At 41.2% G+C, this 13,660-nt stretch overlaps 1 protein-coding gene across 3 annotated transcripts in view; it reads right to left on the bottom strand.

Moving 5' to 3' along the window:
• The window catches only part of DMXL2 (Dmx like 2), a 117,099-nt gene that overhangs the window by 74,288 nt on the left and 29,151 nt on the right, over positions 1–13,660 (bottom strand). For all 3 annotated transcript variants that reach the window (XM_019504203.1, XM_019504205.1, XM_019504204.1), the window contains 5 exons: positions 9,001–9,122; positions 5,290–5,379; positions 3,027–3,144; positions 1,149–1,268; positions 271–498 (listed from right to left, as the gene is read on the bottom strand). In XM_019504203.1, the coding sequence (XP_019359748.1) occupies positions 271–498; positions 1,149–1,268; positions 3,027–3,144; positions 5,290–5,379; positions 9,001–9,122 (678 nt within the window). The remainder of the gene's footprint in view (positions 1–270; positions 499–1,148; positions 1,269–3,026; positions 3,145–5,289; positions 5,380–9,000; positions 9,123–13,660) is intronic.

The raw sequence follows: 13,660 nt of genomic DNA, 5'->3' as shown, positions 1-13,660 counted from the left end.
TTTTTTTTTTTTTATGGTCAACTGTTTTCTTTAATATTTTCTGGATTTAGGAGACCTACACAATAGCTGAGATTGCTCAAATACAAAAACACTACCCATGCTGGGAAAAAGTAAATGTAAATTTACAAAATGTTTGGTACACTGATGGCAGGCTTCTACTTCTCACTATGGCCAGCTTAGACATAACCTGAAGTTGTACTATACAGTATTATGTAGAAACCACTTAATTGCCCAAAACTTTGTTTTCTGTAGTCTGCTGTGTTAATTTACCTGCTGAAGGGGTTGCTCGTATTACTTCTACACCAAATGGAAGATCTAGTGGTTGGCTGTAGACAAGTTTAGAGCTCAGAATGAGTTTACTGGCAGTCTGCAGGTTAGCAACCGATGAGGATCGCGTCATGGGACTTGTGCCAGGTGAGGTATCTGGAGAAGAGTCTCCAGTCTTTTGTTCAGGTACAGTAAGTTGATTCTCTGATGAAGTAACTTCAGTGGTTTTTGCTTGAAAAAAACATTATAAACAATTTGATGAGCAACTGTTCATGTGCACAGTGAAGTAAAGACATATGATACCCAAAGATCATTATCCTAGCAGTACATTAGTCATATAAAAGGTATCTGATAAACATCCAGGCTTCTCCTGTTCTACCTGGAAAATAGTTTGTTTTCACCTTTTCAAGCATTCTCATTAAGATAAAATGTCCTGTGCTTAAAGAAATTACTTTTTTGTTTAACAAAACATCTATATTATTATTGGCACAAAGTGAATTAAAACTTTCCTGAGCTCCTGCCAATCAGTTGCATCAAATATTTTTCACTGACCTTATTAGATATTTTAAAGTTTCCAATGTTTTAGCCAAGAATTTCTTCATCTGAACAGCACGGTAGAACTGAAACTGAATTACATTTCAGCATGGTCCACAATGTTTTATAAATAAAAAAGTTATATATACATATAAAACAACCTTTTCGTGTAGTGGGTAACAGAAACTATCCTCTGGCCTTTAACATGAACATTTGGAAAAACTTGCAGTTGGATTGCTTGGCAAAACTTTCAAATTTAGTGTGATCTTCTTGACTAGAGAATGCATTTAATTTAAAGAAACAAAACAACTATTTATTGCTCTCTCTGAGAAAATACTATCACTTACCTATACAAGCTTGCACAGATTTAAGATGGAGATGCCACATATGAAGAACTGAGCAGCCACTGCTGTCTTTTTCAATTACTACTAGATAAAACTTTTCTGAGAATGGTGGTGGACGATACCCTATTATTTAAACCAAATACATTATTATGAAGTTGAATGGTTAAACATAACTATATTTCAATAAAAATCATGCTCTTTGTAAAACCGGATAATATCTAAACAAGGTTTGGGGTTTTGTTTTTAGTTGTCCAAAAATATATTTGTTTGCTTATCATTTACAAAAATATAGATCTGAATAAATATGCACCCTAAAAATGACTTCACACAGTCAGGTGTTTGTATCTTGAAAATGTCCACTAGCAGTCTCTTTACCAATCATTTTATCGATCTCCCAATGGGAGAGTTTGACCTTCACAAAGCCCAAAACACACCTGGCAAATTAATTTCTAGACTTATCAGTCTTCAAGATATCATGTTAATTATTTTCTGGGCTTTATAGTTCTCTTTCCCTTTTGACCCCTTAAATGTATGAGCCAGCAGGCCTGTGCAAAGCAGCAAGTATTTGATTTGGCTTCAGATTCGGCGGATTCGGAGGGACAGTGATTTGAATCACCGTCCTGATTCGATTCAGCAGATTCAGATTTGGAGATTTGGCTGCTGAATCGGGCTGAATCTCCTCTGAATCGAACAGGCAGTGGTGGCGGGGGCATGCCAGCGGCAAGCTGGGCCCCTGCCATGGCTGCACCACCTGGCCCCAACATCCTAGCACTTAAAAAAAAAAAAAAAAAAAAAAAAGTGGGAAAAAAAGCATCCTGGGCTCACTGGCTGCAGGAGCAGCAATTGGGTTCTCTGGGGGCTTGTGGCAGAGCCCCCCCCCCATGCAGTACAGGGGTGTGGGGATTGGCCCCCCCTGCCTGGCACCCATACAGCAGCTGTTGTATCGCGTGGTTGCAGCGTAGCGTGGCAGACCGCTGCGGGGCTCTGCGTACTGTCCTGGAGCTTGGGCCACTTGGGCTGAGTGCTGCTGGCCTCTGGGTGACTGCTGGAGCCACCCCAGCTCTGGGACAGTGCGCGATCCCCCAGAGGCCATGATCGCTGCTGCTGCAGCAGCCAGTGAGTGTGGGGCTTTTTTTAAGTGCTGGGCTGCTGGGGCTGGGTGGGGCAGCCATGGGAGGGGGCTGGGTGAGCGGGTGGCGGTGGGGCTGAGCAGGGGCCCCTCATAGTCCCCTCCTGCCTCCTCCAGTCCCCCTGTACCTTATATACTGTCACAGACCTCAGGTCCAACTCCCTGTGGTGGCAAGCCCGAATCTCTGAATCGATTTGGAGGCTTCCAAATTGATTTGGAGGCTTCTGATTCGATTCAGACCTTTTAATGGGTCTCCCAACTCAATTCGGAGCCTAATATCCTCCGAATCAATTTGGCTACTGAAGCCCCATGAGCCAGCCCTTTAGTTATATCCCACTGGACTATCTGAAAAATCAAAATCATTAATCCAATGGACTAGAACTCATTATTGCTAGCTCTTGGCTTTCTTTTGTCTACTTTCCGTGCTTAAATTATAAAGTACCAATGACTCCATACGTATAAATGAGTATATTACATCAGCACCTGTTCACTTTTCCCTGTGAAAATAAACATTAAACAGCTATTTTAGTATGCAAATTGTAAAATGTTCTATGTTGTGCAAATTATAACATATTTATTTAATATTAAAATGGCATAAGTAATCGCTCATAAGACCTGTATAAGCTACATGCAATCTTTGCACTATAAAGATTCTTTATTAAAAATAATACTATTCAAATGATGCTTGACAGGTCTCAAGATTCCTTATAAATATTTTAGGCATCTTATTATTTACCAATTTTATGTTATACCTTGAGACGGTTGGAAAAATATCTCTGTTTCCTTTCCTTCCCCATCTTCCTTATGTGGCTTGTATCCCAAAATGAAATCTTCTTGAAAGACATGAAGCAATTGTGTGTTTGAGCCACACTGGAAACAATGAACAATAGTTACAATATCAGAAGCATCATGCACAGCAACATTAAATACATGTCTGATTCTTTCTATTAGGATAGATAGAAAGGATTGCCCAGTGTCCCCCTTTGTTTTCTTAATTTTTTTTGTATTTAATAGACAGAGAAAAAAAGACTAGCACCCTTCTGTCTTTAGGATAGCATATTCTAGAAGCTTTTAAAGTTGGTATCTTCAAATGGCCTTGGTGAGCTCTCTACTATGCTACCCCTGTTCTCTAACAAAGCATATTTATAGCAACTACTAACAGGCAAATTAGGAATAGCAGAATATGCCTTTAGGCTGCCACAAATATTTAAAAGGTGCCAAATGAGCTCAGCTTGCTTCCTTGCCTTAAGAAAAGTTGAATGTCTAGCCCTTTTCCATGGGAAGACAAATCTGCTGAATGTCTGCTAGGGAGGCCTACTAAAAACAGGCTGAAATTATCAACTTTCAGAAACCCTTAACAGATGCATTCTCCATATAGCAACAGATTCTTCTGCAATAAGACCCACCCACCCAGCCAGCATGGGGGTGGTCATTGGCAATGAAATCCTTCTACTTAGACAAGCAATGCGTGGCTCAGAGAAAGATGGCAAAATATTCACATGCATGCCTATCCCATCCCGTTCTTCCAGGAGGAAGATGTAGTAGCTTTTTCTGCTATGGAGATTTTCTTACATTCAGCCAGGATGAAATCAGCCAACGCCAAGTGACTCATGAAAGAGCATAAGCAGCAAGGGATGCATGATTTTCATGAGCACCATTAAAGAGACAGAGAGACATAACTGTTCATAGAAGACTGGAGGGATTTTTAATCCTTGTAATATGTAACATGAGCATGAGTCAAAGACTCATTATTCCTCAGCTTCTTACAATTCCTTCAGTTTCTGCAAATACTCTGATACATAATATTCTTCAATATCATACGTATTAATATATTTCCAAATTTAAATTTCTGCAAACATTTTTAAAGCTATACAAGTCCCCTTTGCTGTAGATATCAATGAGGTCTACATTGGGCCTGTAAGTCATCTTATCCTGACTGAGCTGCCCCAGGTCCAACTGTAGAAGCTATGAAAGGACACAACAGGATTCAAGACATGGGCCTTATAAAAGGTTCAGAAGCTAACTTAGTATGTGTGAGGAGCCCAGAAAAAATAGAAGAGCACATGAATTACACTTCTGGATTACCTAAATGTATGTATGGATAAATTATCTCACTTTTTATACTTCTATGCTATCAAGGCAAAGGTAAAGCCATACAGATGTCTTCTGCTCTGATTTCTACACTTTTTGAATATTTGGGTTTATTTTGAGTAATTCCATTTCTTTTTCTTTTGACTGCAACAATGATCTAGTAAATTATTCTTCATCTAATTTTATTTTTAACTTAAAATTATGCCTGGGGAATAGTACTTCATAAGACTTTGTGGCCTAGGTCTTTAAATCTCCCATTAGCAACAAATAGCTGTACAACTAAAACGTTCAAAATATTCTAAACTCACAAGCATTCATTTATGGGGGAAAATAATTAGTCTGAACTAATTCACTGAAAGATTGTTACAGCATCTCAGAGAAACAGCCAATTTGAATATTTTATTTCCTTAATTACTGGGTGGGAGGGAGGAGAGGGTAATAATTTAACCCCTGCAAGGGGAACATCAGCTCTGCAAGTATGGTAGTTCACTGGGTGCAATTCTCAGAAGATTTTGGACTTGTAGTAAAATACTTCTCAATTTCTATAGCAGTTAAGGAAATTTCAAGTGTTCAAATAATTCTAAAAAATTAAGTCAGGTTGAGATATTTCTCTGATTTTAAGTTTAAGCTGCCTTAGTTCTCTATAAGCAATATGCATGGAAACACCATGTATTATAAACTTTCCTTGGAAATATAGCATCTTCATGTTAGCAAGTTAAAAGTAAACGGAGTTCTCTGAAGATAATTTAATCATATGTTACCAGAAATCCAAGTGGTTCTCAAGGGGCTCACTATGATTGAACAGAAATGTCCTTTCCTCTACCTATTAATTACTATTTCTTTTCAGTAGATTAGGTTAATTATCAGACAAAAACATAAAAAAACCCATATCTAACGCCCCTTCATGGTTAATGAGATATTTACTTGGTTAGTTATTGCATCAAGTTCAATAATGCATCCTGGTCGCGCAGTAGATTGTTGGCTCACAATGTTAAATACTTCTCCAATCAGTTTCTGAAAGAGAACAAAAATAAATTAAATGATCAGGACATTATTTATTCAAATAGCAGCAGTTATAACTAGCTGAAAATACTATTGTTGCCAGCGTTGGCCCTTTGCAAGGGGACTAGGACAAACTGCAGCGGTATGGCTAAGCAGAAGGCACCAAAGCCTGTTTCTGAGTTACCACAGCATGAACCTTTGCAGATGCGACAAGGAGCTTAGTCAGCAAAGTAAAAGAAGCCATGCATATATCTAACTAAACCAGTAATGAGCTACTATTAAACAAAGCATAAGGCTTGAAGACCATATATTAAATAATCCAAATATACCATATCATAACTTTATCTTAAAATAGTAGTAACAATCAATGTAACCAGATGCATTGGATATTATTTTGCTATAATACTAGGGCTGCAGCCAATATGTTGGCTATTGGATCAGCACTGATGAAAGGAGAAATGGTGTTATTGGTTATCGGCTTTTTCAGATTGTTGCAGCTGGTAATTAGGGCCATGTGCCTGGAGCACCTTGGTGAGCTTAAGTCTGGTCTGGAGGTACACCAGTACATCAGTCTGATATAGGGGCTGATAATTTAGCTGATAAATACCTGTGCGAGCAGCACAACTGGCAGCATGGAGAGCTGCCTCCAGCTGGCAAGTCCGGTGTAGTGGAAGGAGAGTGGCGAGGTAAGGAAACTGGTTAGCACCCCCCATGTTGAGGGAGGGGACAGGGGCAGGCACTGCCCAGGCAGGGCAGGAGGCATGGAGCTGTTTGTTGGGGGGTGAGGAGGCAGCTCCTGCTGCTGCTTGCACCCCAGGAGGGCATGGGGGGAGGGGGCATGTGCCCCCAGATCTGGGTGGGGCAGGCTGCAGCTGGGGCTTCACGGAGCTCTTTTCAGCAGGGGCTAGGTGTGAAGCGGGCACTGGAAGGATGCTGCATCCACCCCAAATTTTAGTTGCTGCTCTGCTCCTAGTGCCGCTGCCGCCAGCCGCAGCCCCGGCTCAATGCCTTCCCGTGCAAGCAGTGGTGGGAGCCGCCCCCCTCCCCACGAGCCATGGGTCCAGCCCCCCCCCACCATGGGGGGCATTGATTTGCCCTCCCTATGCTCCTTCCCTCTCCCCTCCTTTTCCACCACACCAGACTTCCCAGCTGGAGCCAGCTGTATTGGAAATCGCACTGGTATCAGTCGATATGCTTGCTTAAATATTGGCCATTGGCATCATCTCCAAAAATCTCTCAGTGCACCCCTAGTCTGGTCTCTGAGCCCCCACTACTGGTCGCAGCAAGCAGGAATCAGGGGAGCCGGGGAGTGGTCACAGGGTACCAATCTCAGCAACAAAAGGATAATTACTGGCTCCTGCTGCTGCCGCCATGGCAATGCCACGCATACAGCAGGGGCCTGAGCACTGGGGCTGCCATGGAGGCACTGGGAAGAGCATGGGCGGGGTAAGACACTGCACAAGGGACATCTGCTCCACCACGCACCAGGTGCCTTTGCAAAAGCAGCTTCTTCCCAGCAGCCACGGGTGTTTGACTGCATGGGCCCTGCTGGTACTGAGGCAGAGGCATGTTCTGGGGCTCCAAACATACCCAGCACTCCTGTCTGTGGTTCTACCTGCCCACTCAGGATGACAGCATGGGCTGTGTAGAAGCAGGGCTGTGGGCAGGCGCTGTGGGCAAGGGGGTGATGTGCGTGGGAATAAGGTGGTTACCACCTTCCTCATCAAGGGCCAGAGCAGGCAGGAGGCATGTATGTGTTATAATTACAAAATAAACAAAAAAGGCTTTATGTCAGTAGTTTAAAATGCCTTGCACTATTACTAAATATTGGTTATTGGAGCGACATCGGCCGATATGGTTGGTGAATCATTGGCTATCAGTATTGGCCAAGAAAATTTTTATTGGTGCACCCATATATAAGGCATATTTTATGTTAAGATGCTTAGAAAGGATAAAAGAAACCCTCCCCTTTACTTTCTCAAATATATAAATCCCAAATAACTGATTCACTGAAAGATTGTTACAGCATTTCAGAGAAACAGCTGGTTTGGGCATTTTCTTTCCTAATTATTGGGGGGAGGGAGGTAAGAATTTGACTCCCAATGGGACCATCAGCTCTGCAAGTATACTAGTTAACTGGGTATAAATCCCAACTAATCTATACCTTCCAAGTCCACAAGAGATCTGGTTCAGTCCAGTTCCAAAAGTTTCAGTGAAACAAAGCCATTTATAATATTAGAACCAGGCAACTATAAATATTGGGTATAAGCTGGAGGGAAATTTGGAGAACTCAGCAAATTCAGGAAGACTTACTGCCAATTTTCATGCTACCTTCTTTCTACTTCTCATATCTCCTCAGTAGGTATAAGTGAGAATCTATGTTGTCCTGTCTTGGGTAGGTAAGTAGACTTTGGGATAAATGTGTGTTTTTATGTTTTAAAGTGCAAGCAAATAAAAAGTTGGGCTGTTGACCTGTTTCTGTCTTTTATCAGTAGTTTGCCCACAAGGTTACCTGTAATCTGGGTAACACGATTACATACTGTAGTTTGACACTAAGTTCCTTGTTGGCATACAGTTATATTTTTCTTTCTGTTCATGTTGTTGTTTAAGAATACTGAAATATTTGTCATTTTTTGTTGTTTTGAGTCTATACCTAGTTGCAAGCAAAAGCACTTCATACACATAGATTTTTATAGACACTGCATGTTGGTTATTTAAAGGTTTCTCCTTTCATAATGCATGCTTGATGACGAGTCATGATTTTCTGCACATTGGGAAATTCCAATCTACTGCTCACTCTTCCTTAATGCTTCAACTTTTGTCACTGCACTTAAAAATGGGGGAATACTGTATCTGGTAAGAATGTCTGTTGGGAAAAGACTACTTCATCTTTAATATTTAAGCCCTAAATCTATATTAGCACATCTATTTAAAGAATGGAGCTGCTGTCTGTAAGTCTCTTTTGCTTCTGGCATGCGAGTTCTATTTGAAGGAGATTCAATATAATGCTGTCTTTTCTCCAGTATTAAATACTACGAATGTGTCCATATTCTTTTCTGTCAGAAGTTGTAACGAATAAAGAGAATAAAAAAAATAAAGACAATAAAAAGTGCTAATGGGGAGCAGGACCTAAGGAAAGACCAGGGATGACTGGAGCTAATAGAAAGACAGGATGAGGTAAGGAGCTAACAGAGGGAATATGAGATGATCTTAATTCTTAGCAATCCCTTACCCAGCAGCTCCATCAACTCCCCCCAGAGATTCCCTTGATTAACTCTAAGATCTCCCCATTCTACTAGCTTCTTAAGATGCTTTTACTCTTCTTCTTGGGGTAAAAAAAAAAAAAAAAAAAAAATGAGGGTTTACCTCTTCAAGCACATCTGGTATTACCACTTGGGGAAATCCTAGTTGCTATTGAATCCCCTCACACTAGTATTAAAGCCAGAATTTTTTCAGAATTGATGGGTATGGGTGTGCTTATTAAAATTATGCAAATAGTTAAATTTGTTTAAAATACCATACATATAACCGCACAAAAACCTTGTGTGTAAAATGAAATGAAAATATCAGAATGAGAGCTAGATTTGTTTTTCCCATTTCAAGGCCCTCAAATCAATATCTATATAAACTTACTGAGGATTCAGGGTCAGACAGTTCATCTAGAAGTTTTCGTGCATCCACTACAGCTTGATAAAGCCTCAGGTTTTTGCCATCTGATGCTACAAAACAAGCACTAGCAGAATTGCAGTATGTACCTGATTCAAAACACCAAACACAAGTTTTAGAATTAAAGCAGATTATGACAATAATTTGTTGAAACAATATTGAATAACCAATTACAATCTATTTTACTGCATAAAAATAATATTTTTAAAGTAACAGACTTCAAATAATAAAATAGATTATTTAATAGTAGGAATAAGTAAACAGTTAAAACACTGTGAAAGTTTTGAATCTGAAATAACCTCATTTCCTATTCTATTTTTGATGATGAATTTATTTATATATATAGTTCAACAAAATGAGCAGAACTAGTAATGATAAGCGTATTGCTTTAGATAAGTCCCTTCTCATGTGTAAAGATGAATAAGTATTACTCGGACCTTACTAGGTATTACTTGGGACTTCAACAATATAATGAAACAAGAAAACAAATAAATATGGCCTCCTATTGTTAGAAGTACTGATATAAAGGAGAAAGGACAAAATTATCCATGGTATATCAAATGACCTTCAGTGGAAAGCGGGATAAATGCTTACATTTTGTGCCTTCACGTAATCTATAAAATATGTCTGATGCCAGGGGTTTGTTAAGTTAAAAAAAAAATTCTGCTTTACTTTTTATGTTAGGCCTAATTTGGCACCTGTATGTGTTCCCGATGTCTGCTCTGATGCATTCTAATTAAAACAGGTAGCAGCAGACTTGATTAATCGAGACTGCTGGAGCTTTCTAATTAGAAGGCTCCAGCAGCCCTGGTGTCATGTATATTCAATGTCCCCATGTTTCAGAATGGTGGCAGGGTCACTTTTGACAAAAGCTCATCAAATGAGCTTTAAAATGCTCCTGCTGCCATTTTGAAGTGTGGGACACTGAATACAAGATGCTTCGGACATTTTAATTACAGCAACTCCAGAGAGCTGCTCTAAATAACTCTGCGCCCTCCCTGCACATATAAAGACACCCATTAAGTCATGACTTAATTATAGTGGCATAGAAATTGGAATTTGGAGAGAGATTTTAGTATGTTTTTGAAATTCTGAGATTAAAAAAAAATCTACTTATCTCAAACTCTTGAAAAAAAATGAGTTCTGAAAAAATTAGGATCCATTATTAATATATCAAAGGCAGAAGTGTCAAAGATTCAGCCCACAGGCCAGATCCAGACCTATCATTTGGCGCATGACCCATATGCCAATCTGCAAGCTTTTTACTGAGTGGATCCTCTTTCCTTTTTTTACTAACATGTTTTTATTGATATGTTGTACATAATATAAATATAACCCCCTCTGCCAGACCCTGGATGACACTAACATGGGCTGGGTTCAAATTTAGGGATCTAATACCAACTTTTAAAGTCTAGCTCTTAGCCCCACAGCTTCATCCTGCCCCACCATGCCCTTTCCCGTACTGCCCAGTGCCTCAAGGAGCCCAGAGCCACACAGCCCTGCCTATCTTTGAGGTGAGGCTGACAGGACACAACAGCAGGTGGCTGCTTGCAGGGCATCAAGCTACACTACAGATCAGACACAAGGGGTGCAGACAGAAGTGCAGCTTCCAGCTATAACTCAGAACGTTTTCTGCAAAGCAGTTTGAGTGATGCTACCCCAGACCAAACAGAAGTTCACTCTTGGTTCCAGGGGGGAGGAGAATCTAGCTGCAGGCTGGAAGCCTGCAGCCAGGTTCCCATAGCAATGTCCATGGCTCTTTGCCAGTGCTCCCTACCTTCAGAATGGGATGGGGGAAAGGCAGATCGCAGGACTGAGTCATGGCTTGCTGGGGGTGGCTCCCTCAACCACTTGCGGCCCGGGAGGTGGGGAGGGGGCATGTGCCCCTGGTTATGCCCAGTGCCTGGTGGGCGGGCTGGCTGCAGTCGGGGCTGTGCTGGGCTCTTCTCAGCGGGAGCTGGACTCAGGACAGGTGGCAGCTGGGCAGGGGGCTACAGAGGGGGTTGCAGCCACCCCAAATTTCACCTGGCATGTGGGTGGAAGTGGGGCGTTGAGCTGGGGTTGCACTGGACAGACGGTGGTAGCACTAGGAGGGGGCTATGGGGAGGATATGGCACTATTTGGGGTGGCTGGAGCCCCTTTCATAGCCCCCCTCCCAGCACCACCACCTCCCATCCTGAGCCCAGCCACCACTGAGAGGAGCCCAGGACAGCCGTGGCTCCAACCTGCAGCTACAGTCCACCCACCTTGCCCCATGCAGATCTGAGGGTGCGCGCACACACACACACACACACACCCCCCAATGTCCCCCCGGGGTGCACTCAGTGGTGGGAGCCACTCTCCCTGTGGACAGGCCGTGGCTGTCCCACGCCTTGCCCTACCCTGCCCCACCCTGGCTGGGCAGCACCTGCCCCAACCTCCTCCCTTCTTCCCTCAATGGGACGGGGAGGCATTGATTGCCCCTCCACGCCCATTTTCTCCCCCCTCTTTCACCACAACAGACCATGCTGCTGGGCTGTGCTCCTCGCTGCCTACGTGCTGCGCTGTGGCTGTGCGCACACATGGGCATTTATTGGCCAAATAACTGGCCACGTTGAGCCGATTTCTGAGACAGCCAATTTATATTGGTACCAATCTGATATTGGACCGAAGTATCAGTGCACCTCCACTTGAAACGTCTTCATCCGATACCTCATGCAATGAGGGGGTGGATTTTCACTTGTTTGGCAATTTTTTAAGATGTCTGCAGCTGTGCAGCAGTGTTTGGTCACAGCTATAACTGCTTTCTGTTGCCAGACTGGGTGAAAATTGTTGTTTCTGTCTGCACCCAAGGTGATATTGCTCTGCTCTGCTCTGCCACTCAATCAACATTTGCCTCATTCCAACAACAGGTCTTCAATCAAGTTTATGCTTCCTTAGGTTTTTTTTTTTTTTTTTTTTAAATGGATAATCCCTCCTCCTCCCCACACCTTTTTTTTTTTAAAGCAGACTTCAGACTTTATGGACCAGCATTTTGAACTTTTCTTGTTTTTTTTTTTTTTTTAACTCTTCATAAATTTATGGATGGTCGTCAACCCTGGTCCACGTCACATGCAGTGCACACTGGCCCGTCCTGGCCCTGCATGCTGCACACGGGTCCAATCTCAGGATATGCATTGCATATAGAATGCAGGGCCAGCCCAGGATATGTGCTGCGTGTGGTATACAGTGTCAGTCTGTAGGCTTGAAGACTAGCCCTAAGCTACTCATCCAGCCTACAGAATCAGATGAGTTTGATAGGCCTGATCTATTGTAAAGAATGTGTTGAAAACTGAACTTTTTTTTTTTTTTTTTTTGGAGGGGAAGACAGAAACCTGTAACATAAAAATACTACAAAATAGTGAAGATTTTACTGGTATTTTCAGGTCATTTTTATAGTCTTGAAAACTGAGAAGAGAGAGGAAGAGAGAATCTTAGACCCCAAAAGACCAAAAAGCACTTAAATAAGAGTACTCCTTTAAATTTTAGTGATGGCAGTATTAAAATGCAGTGGCTGAATTTATCTTTAATTAACACCTTAGTTCAGCAGTTAAAAGCTTACTTTGAAAATTGTTTTTAGAAGGTGGCACAGTATATTACTAAACTTGATTAATCTAATGCTTATCCTATTCTCTGCCTGCACAAAAATCTTGAGGCTTCTGCATTAAAAAGCCATGGGCTGCTTATAGATGTTAAACAAACAAACCCTCCTTCCCCCCAGAAAGAATCAGCACATTAATTGGACCTGGTTCTGAAGAGTCTGTATAGCTTGGGCACTTCAGTAGGGCTTTTTGGAGGGTATAGCTAAAGCCGATTCAATCAGCTATTAGATAAAAGTGCAAAAAGTGCCCCACTAAAGCTCCCGATCTATACAGATGTTGGGCTAGCCAGGTCCAACTAACACAATGCCTCTTCTGGGCATGTGTTGGGCTTGGCATTTTTGTTTTTTGTATAACACCTGTAAGCACACTATGTCTATTTATTAAAATCACACAGCTTTACGAGCAGGCTTCTGTAAAGGACAGGCCACCAGAAGGACTTCCATAATGCATGAGAGTTTCCAAATGGAAGAAACCAACATAGAAATGGAACAGTGCAGCAGATTTAAGTCTCAGGTTTAAAATATTCTTTATATATTAGGAAAATGATTAAGATATACTGGATTTCTAGCATATATACCAAATCAATTTTGGAACTACATTCTTATTGCATTGCTTATTATGTAAAAAATAAAAAAAGGTTAATCACTGAACAAACCAGATGCTAATTCTTTCATGAATTTATCCTACTCAAAGCAAGAGCTTGTGAGAATTATTTCACAGTAAAAGTAACTTTTCTTCAAAGGACAATGGGAGATATTGTATCAGCTGTAATAATAATGAAACTCCCCTACAATTATTCATAAAAACATTTAAATTTCCCATAATAAAAGTTATCTTCAATAGTTGCAATTCAAATTCAAACACACAGTTTTAATTAAGTGATACGTTAAAAAAAGAAAAAATGTATTAGTAAAATACAAGGGAGTTTGTTTTGCCTAATGGTAAGGACAAACTGCAATAAATATATCCCAATGATTTCATTTAAATAGGTTATATTTGTAAGTCCA

Source organism: Gavialis gangeticus, unplaced genomic scaffold, assembly GCF_001723915.1.
Source record: "Gavialis gangeticus isolate Ggan-Ray unplaced genomic scaffold, GavGan_comp1, whole genome shotgun sequence".
In the NCBI taxonomy this organism is placed as follows: Eukaryota; Metazoa; Chordata; order Crocodylia; family Gavialidae; genus Gavialis; species Gavialis gangeticus.
This window is presented reverse-complemented; position numbering and strand designations above follow the sequence as displayed.